Source organism: Narcine bancroftii, chromosome 5 (genome assembly GCF_036971445.1).
Source record: "Narcine bancroftii isolate sNarBan1 chromosome 5, sNarBan1.hap1, whole genome shotgun sequence".
Lineage (NCBI taxonomy): Eukaryota > Metazoa > Chordata > Chondrichthyes > Torpediniformes > Narcinidae > Narcine > Narcine bancroftii.
Window position 1 is genome coordinate 183,480,251 of NC_091473.1, and position 7,468 is coordinate 183,487,718.

Genomic DNA, 7,468 nt, shown 5'->3' on the forward strand with positions numbered 1-7,468 from the left:
GTTCTGCTAAACCTGGCCTCATAAGACTGGTTTTCTAATCCAGGGGACATCCTGGTAAATCTCCTCTGCCCCCCTCTCCACTCCCTTCCTGTAACAAGGTGGTATTGACATTCTCCATCCCAAGTTAGATGACCATCGGAGGGGAAAAAAAAAGTGAAGTTTTCAGTTTTGATCCGTTTCCCTCACTACCTGATCAGATGGCGAGCTGCTATTTCTCATTGAGATGGTAAGAAATCATTCCTCACCTCTGAATAAATGATCAACTTCAATCCTCTCTCATTTTGGACTGAGTATCAGTCACTGCTGTTCGTCAGATTACAGGAAGTTTGTGAGGAACTGGTAACTAGAAGCGGAAAAAAGGTCAGTCCGTTAGATTCAATGCCACAAATCTGTCGTGCTCTGGGCAACGGCAAGCTATGAATATCTCAATACAAAGCAAGAATTTAACGAAGGTGAGTGCGATATTTCAGTGTGGGGGGTGGGGGCTTGGAGGTTGTGGCTTGATCGAGCTGAATCCCGTTCACGACAGAGTTACCCCTACCAGTGGGCTTTGCAACAGAGCATATGCTTGTTCACCCAGCAGTTAGCACCCGACTGTTGCAGCAGCTGTGACTCAGGTTCAAACCCGGCGCTGTCTGCAAGGAGTTTGTAGATTCTCCCCGTGTCTGTGTGGTTTCCCATCGCACCCCAGGGTGCACCGGTTTCCTCCCACCCTTTGAAATGGCTGTAGGTAACTGATTAGTCCTCATTACAGGAAGCTACGGAGAGGGAGGGGGTCAGAGGAGATTCAGCAGGACGTGGTCTGCAGGTTTAGCAAAGCTGGGGGGGTGGGGGGGCAGATTTTTTCTTTGCAGGGAAGAAGGATGAGAGGTGCTGTGATATGAGATTATGAGAAGCAGAGATAAGGCATCACCTTTTCCTCAGGCCCTTTGGCCCACAGTGTTTTGCTGACCCATATACTTCTACTGAAAATGATCTAAATGTTCCTACCAGATAACCATCTTATTTCTCCTTCACCTCTGTCTCTTAAATCTCTCAAGAAGGATGAGAGGGGACTTAACAAGATTCTGAGGAGTATCAATAGGGGGGACGGCCAGGGCAGGATCAGGGCTGGTCTGGATGAAGTGAAGGGAGGGGAGTTTAGGGGCGACATTAGGGGTATGTTTTGTTTTACACAGAGAGTTGTGGGGGCTGGGGACGCCTTGTCGGGGGGCACTGGAATATTGGGGCATTTAAGAGACAGACACATGGAAAGAAGAGGGTGACAGGGTAGGGAGGGTTTACTGCTTCTTTTGTTTCGGTAGGCGTATGTGGGTCAGTACAACATCGTGGGCCAAAGGGCCTGTACTGTGCTATGTATCTGTGGGAGTTTGGTACTGTTAGTGTAGCAGTTAGTGTAAAGCCATCACATTTTTGGGGGTCAGCCCTGACTCGTTGGTTCCATTATCTTTACTCCCCCCCCCCCCCCACCATCTTCCTTCCATCCCCCAGCCTTTTAATTCAGGCTCCTGCTTGCTTTTAACTCGCACCTCAGGCCTGAAACATCAGTTGAAGAGAAAACATGAGCTCCAGAAACCCAGCCGGTCAAACAGTGCCCCTTTATGTAACAAACTGACGTTTCGAGCTTGAGCCTGTTTGTCGAGGTAGGAGTGAAATGGCAGCAGGTACCCGGACAAAACGGTGGTGGGGGGGCAGGGGGGAGGAGCGCGGTCTCACAGATAGGAGGTGGAGAAGGGAGGGAGGGCACAACAGCAGAGAGGGGGGGGAGTGGGGGAAATGGCTCTTTAACTGGAGAGGTGAAGGAGATGAGGCGAAAGGGAAGGGAGAGCGGGGAGTGGGTGAGTGGACACCGGAGGAGTCGACATCAATGCCATCCGGTTGGGCAGAATAATCAACTGAGACAGTAACAGGCCATTTCGGTCTGGGTCAGCAAAAAAAAACCCTCCAGTACAATTTGAAGGAAGGCAGGAAACCAGAGCCCCGCCCTCCACCGGGGAAGACCCACATAGACACGGGGAGACCCTACAAACTCCTTACAGAAAGCACAGGAATCGCTCTGAAGGCGCTGCAGGCGATCTTGGTGGGATAGTGCACGAGGCCATGGATAGAGACGTGAGCATGGGAGTGGGGCACTGAATTGAAGTGGTTGGCCACAAGGAAATTCCCGTCACTGGTGCTCAGCAAAGCGATCTCCCAGTCTGCGCCCGGTCTCTCTGATGTAGAGATTGTATCCCACCATTAAACCAGAGGAACAATTTTCCGTCCGCCCACCCCAAATGGACGGCATTGACGTGGAATTCTCTGGTTTCAGCTCATCTTCCCCCCCCCCCCCCCCCAACTCCGCTCTCCCTCTCTTCCCCAACCCTCTTGTCTCCTTTCCTCCAGCTCTCCACCCACTCCTTCCCTCTTCAGTCAGAGACCAGCCCCCATATTCGCTGCTGTGTCCTCCCTCTCTTTACCTCATACCTCTTGCCTGTGGGACCGTGCCCCTCCCCACCCCCACCATTTAGTTTGGGCGCCTGCCGACAATTTTGCTCGTACGTGGATGAAGGGCCCAAGCCCGAAACATCGGTTCAGTATCTTTATCTTTGCTGTATAAAGGGCTGACCCGCTGAGTTTCTCCAGCGACGTGTTCTTACTTCAACCGCAGTGTCTGCAGACTCTCGTGATTTACTACTGGGTGTCTTGGCCATGTCTGGGGGGGGGGGGGGGGTGGTCTTGCTTGCTGGTGTACCCCACACACTCACACATACACGTACATGAACACACACAGCTGGACGTGGTTTAGCCAGGAGGATGCAGCTGTCACTAGGATGCTGATGCATCACCCGCAGCCATCGCTCGATCTGCGGTGGGGGATGGGGGGGTGACAGCAGAGTGTAGATGGGAGTTATTGATCTCATCGTGAACACAGAGATCCCTAGTCCCACCTGGTGGGGGGGTGTGTGTGTGTCTCTCTCTCTCTCTTTCAGTGAATGTGTGTGTGTTTGTATAATGAGTGTGTGTCTCTCAGATTGTGTGCGTGTCTCAATGAGTGTGTGGGTGTGTGAAGTGTGTGTCTGTTCCACCACACCCCCCCCCCCCAGCCTCCAAGGAATGGCACAAACATCTACTTCCCACTGCCAGGCTGTCCAGGCCAGCACTGGGAGGAGAGTAGAGGTAGGCGGGACAGGGGCGCTGCTGAGGTTGGGCCCCTCTGATTGTTAAAGTTTGCCCACGCTGTAAGAAAACAAACAGCAGAAACACACCAGAATCAATTAAACGTACAACAGCTTCTTTATTTAACTCTTTGCAAAGCTAGTGGGAAGTGAGAGGCTTCAAGAAAGGGTTCAGTGACTCATTCTCTACACCGAACCCCACACTCAAAGCATCAGACAGTTCATCAGACTTTCACATGTTGCATTTTATGTTGACCGATACATGTTATCCTGCAATGTCTGCAAATGTCAGAGTGGGCTGAACCCAAGATTTATTGGCATATTTGTGAAATCAACCATTCTCTCACCACCACACAGCTGTTAAGAAGGCTATTATGTTCACACTATTGCACAAGCAAAATCCTTACCCTTGACTGAGCTTATTCGTAAAAACATTCCTTTACACGATGAAGCAACTCTGTCCCATGGAGATCCCAACCACTCAAAGGGAGAAGTGCCAATTAACCATCCACAGACCCCGCTTCCTTGTCAGTTTCATTCAAGCCCTAGATGACTGGCTCCCTCATCTACTCCTCCCTCCCCACCAATTGCCTCCTCAGCACCTACCCCCCATGACCAAAGGAGGTCCTCCACTCGCACCCACCCCTCCTCTCCTTGCCACCCTCTGCAAAACAGCCCTTCCCAGTGAAGTAATACTTCACTTGTGATTCGGGGGGGGGGGGGGTGGTCGCCGACTGCATCAGGTGCTCCCGTCCTGGTGTCCTCTACGCCAGACAGAGAGATGGGGTGCAGGCTGGGAGACCGTTTCGCCGTGACCCTTGGCTCCGTCCGCCGCAACAGCGTGGCCACCCGTTTCAATTCCCCTTCCCATTCCCTCACTGACAAGCCTGTCCGCGGTCTCGTGCACCGCCTGAGGAACCCACCCGCAAATCGGAGGAACAACACCTAGTCTTCCATCTGGGAACAGGCCAACCGGACAGCATTAACATTGACCACTTTGTTGCTGTTCAACATTGCAAACCCCCCCCCACCCCACTTCTTCTACCCACTCCGTCGCCTCTCCCCCCCCCCTTCCCTCTGTCCTCCTTTCCCAGAGCCAAAATCAATTCTCACCCTCCTCTTATCAGTTCCAATTCAAACGTTTTGTTTGTTGATCTGGACCCCTCCCCCCTCCAATTCGTCCCCCGTAATCTCTAGTCTTTAATTAAGGAGCTTGCCTGCTTTTTGCTCAGTCTCCAAGCGATATGCAAATGTTTCGAATAGTGGGAGGAAACTGGAAAATCCACGCAGAACGTACAAACTCCTTACAGACAGCGCTGGGTGGGGAGATGGGGGGGGGGGGGGGGAGGAGGAAGAGAGAGGAGGAAAGGGAGAGGGGACGGGGGGAGGAGTGGGGGGAAGAAGGGGATGATGGGGACGGGGAGGTGGGGGAGGAGAGGGGAAGGAGGGGGGGATGAAAGAGGAGGGGGATGACGAGAGAGGAGGAGAGGGGAGGAGGGAGAGGGGAGAACAGGCCATTTGACTCAGTGTAACCACCCTGGCCCCAGATGACAGTGCTGAAAGAGAGAAGGGGACCGTTCGGCCCCTTACACCCATGCCGTCCTGACCTCCTTCCCCCCGCCTCTTCCCCCAAGGACTACCTCGGCTACTACGAATACGACTCGGGAGACTACGACGACCTAAGCACGTTCATCCGCTCGCAGCCCTGCCACCCAGTGGTGGTGGAGAAGTTCTTGCGCCTTTTCGCCCTCTCCTCTACACCCTGGTCCTCCTGGTCGGCCTGGCCGGCAACGGGACCGTGGCTCTGGTGGTGCTGGCGGGCGGCGGCAAGCGAGGAGGTGGTCCGAGGCCGGCCACCGACACCTTCATCCTGCACCTGGCCGTGTCCGACCTGCTGCTGGCGCTCACCCTGCCTTTCTGGTCGGTGGAAGCGGTGCGGGGCTGGGTGTTCGGCCCGGCGCTCTGCAAGGCGGTGGGCGCCGCGTTCGCCCTCAACCTTTACGGGGGCATCCTATTCCTGGCGTGCATCAGCTTCGATCGCTACCTGTCCATCGTGCACGCCGTGCACCTGTACCGCCGGCGCAAGCCCCACTACGTGCATGCCACTTGCCTGGGGGTCTGGCTTAGCTGCGCCCTCCTCTCCACCGTGGACCTGGTGTTCCGCGGCGAGTTCTCCTCCACCTACCTCAATTCCACCATCTGCACCTACCTGTTCCCCGAGCAAGGGGCCAGAGGGTGGAGGCTGACGCTCAGCCTGGCCCACCAGCTTCTGGGCTTCTGTCTGCCCACGGCGGTGATGGTCTACTGCTACGTGCGTATCTTCCACACCCTGGCCCGCCTGCAGATGTGGGCGAAGCAGCGAGCCCTGAAGGTGGTGGCGGCCGTCGTGCTGGCTTTCCTGGTCTGCTGGTCGCCCTACAACCTGGTGCTTCTGGCCGACACCCTGCGCTGGGCCGATCTCTACTCGCCGGGCTGCGCCGGGCTCAACGCGCTGGACATCGGGCGCAGCCTGACCCGCGGCCTGGGCTTACTGCACGCCTGCCTCAACCCCCTGCTCTACGCCTTCGTCGGCGTCAAGTTCCGCCGGGAGATGACCAGGCTGCTACTGCGGCGGAGGGGCGGCCAGCGGGCCGGCGGGGGGCCGGGGGCAAGAGAGGGTCGTCCGGGGGCTCGGGCTCCGAGACCTCCACGACTTACTCAACCCTGTGGTAGGGGAAGGGGGGTGGGTGGGGAGAGGGGGTGTCGGATCAGTTCCTGGGACCACTCCCTCCCCCCTCCGTCCCTCCCTCCCCTACTCCCTCCCTCTCCTACTCCGTCCGTCCCTCCCCCACTCCCTACCTCTCTCCCACCCCCACTCCCTCCCCCTCTCCTTTGCTCCTTCGCTCACCCTCCCCCTCCCTTCTTCACTGTATCCCCTCCTCACTCTCGCCTCCTTCAATTAATCCATCCATCCCACTTCCTTTGATCCTCCCTCACACTCCATCCCTCCCTCCTTCACCCCTCTCACTCCAGTATCCCCTCCCACCTGTTCTCTTTTTCCCCTTCACTCACCCCGCCCCTCCTGCCTTCACTCCCTCCCATTCTCCCTCCATCTGTTCCCTCACTCTCTCCCCCGTCTGTCACACCCTCCCCCACCCTCTCACTCCCCCCATCCTTTATCCCCTCCCTCACCCTGCACTTCTCCCTCTGCCATACTCCCTCCCTCCCCTTCACCACCAAATACCTTCTCCACCCTACCCTTTGACTCTCCCTCACTCCCCCTCTACCCATCCGCTGACCTTTCGTGGCCTCACCCTCCTGGCCCACCTGCCAGCCGCCTCATCCACCTCAGTTGGGTCCTGAATATGATGATAGCATGTGGATTCTGTCCTGTACAGGAGTTCGCTCTGTGTGTTTAGCGACTGCAAATAAAGTATTAACAAACTTAGAGTGGCCTTATCATTCATTGACTTTCCCCTGACTTCTTGCCAAACGCCCCTCCGTGACAACCCTCCCTCCCTGAACACCACCCTTCCAATGCATCCTTGTTTCCACCTCGCTCCCAACACTTCCCCCGACCCCTCCCTGCCTCTGTAACCCCTCCGATCCCCTCCACCCCTCCCTGTCTCTGTAACCCCCTCTGGTCACCTCCACCCCTCTCTGTCTCTGTAACCCCCTCTGGTCCCCTCCACCCATCCCTGTCTATGAAACCTATCCATCCCTCCCTGTCTCAGAAACTCTTCCGATCCCCTACACCCCTCCCAGTTTCTGAAATCCCCTCCGTGTCTCTGTAACACCCCCCCCCGTCCCCTACACCCCTCCCTGTCTCTGTACACCCCCCCCCCCCCCGCTGGTCCCCTACAGTCCTCCCTGTCTCTGTAACCTCTATCCCCTCCCTCCTCCAATCCTGGCCTCTTGACCGCCCTCGCCCTCCCTGATTTGGATCACTCCACCTTCAGCTCCCACTAGACCCTGAGCTCTGGGCCTCCCTCCGTACCATCCCCACTTCCCCCTTCACCCCCTATCCAAGTGTGTCAAATGACCGACATCCACGGAGGGAGATGTGAATTGCTTGCGATTTATTGGAAGGTGCCAGCTGTGGGGCGGGGTGGATTGAGAGGCTCCCTCCTTCCGTCCGCATTCTTCTCACTGACAGTGCACGATGTCGTTGTTCTTCTCGATCAGCCAGAGCGCTCCGAGGTCAGCCGTCACGTGCCGGAAAGTTCTCCCCACGATGTCGACCCTCTTCCATTGGGTGCCCTCTGGTCTCTGACGGGTGATCCCTAGTCTGCCGGGGGAAAGAGTGCCTGGGATTAGCACCTCACTGACGA

General features: G+C 56.4%; 2 protein-coding genes across 2 annotated transcripts in view; one reads left to right on the forward strand and one right to left on the reverse strand.

Moving 5' to 3' along the window:
* Positions 1 to 310: 310 nt before the first annotated feature.
* LOC138764317 (C-X-C chemokine receptor type 3-like) lies at positions 311 to 5,939 on the forward strand. Its single transcript, XM_069940061.1, is given in 4 exon segments — positions 311 to 452; positions 4,793 to 4,901; positions 4,904 to 5,785; positions 5,788 to 5,939. Coding segments are annotated over 4 exon segments (1,110 nt in total). The 5' UTR covers positions 311 to 416; the 3' UTR covers positions 5,871 to 5,939.
* Positions 5,940 to 7,201: 1,262 nt separating this feature from the next.
* Positions 7,202 to 7,468, reverse strand: part of LOC138765386 (fish-egg lectin-like) — a 4,478-nt gene continuing 4,211 nt past the window's right edge. The window contains exon 4 of the mRNA XM_069942428.1: positions 7,202 to 7,425. Within this exon, the coding sequence (XP_069798529.1) occupies positions 7,284 to 7,425 (142 nt within the window). The 3' untranslated portion in view covers positions 7,202 to 7,283. The remainder of the gene's footprint in view (positions 7,426 to 7,468) is intronic.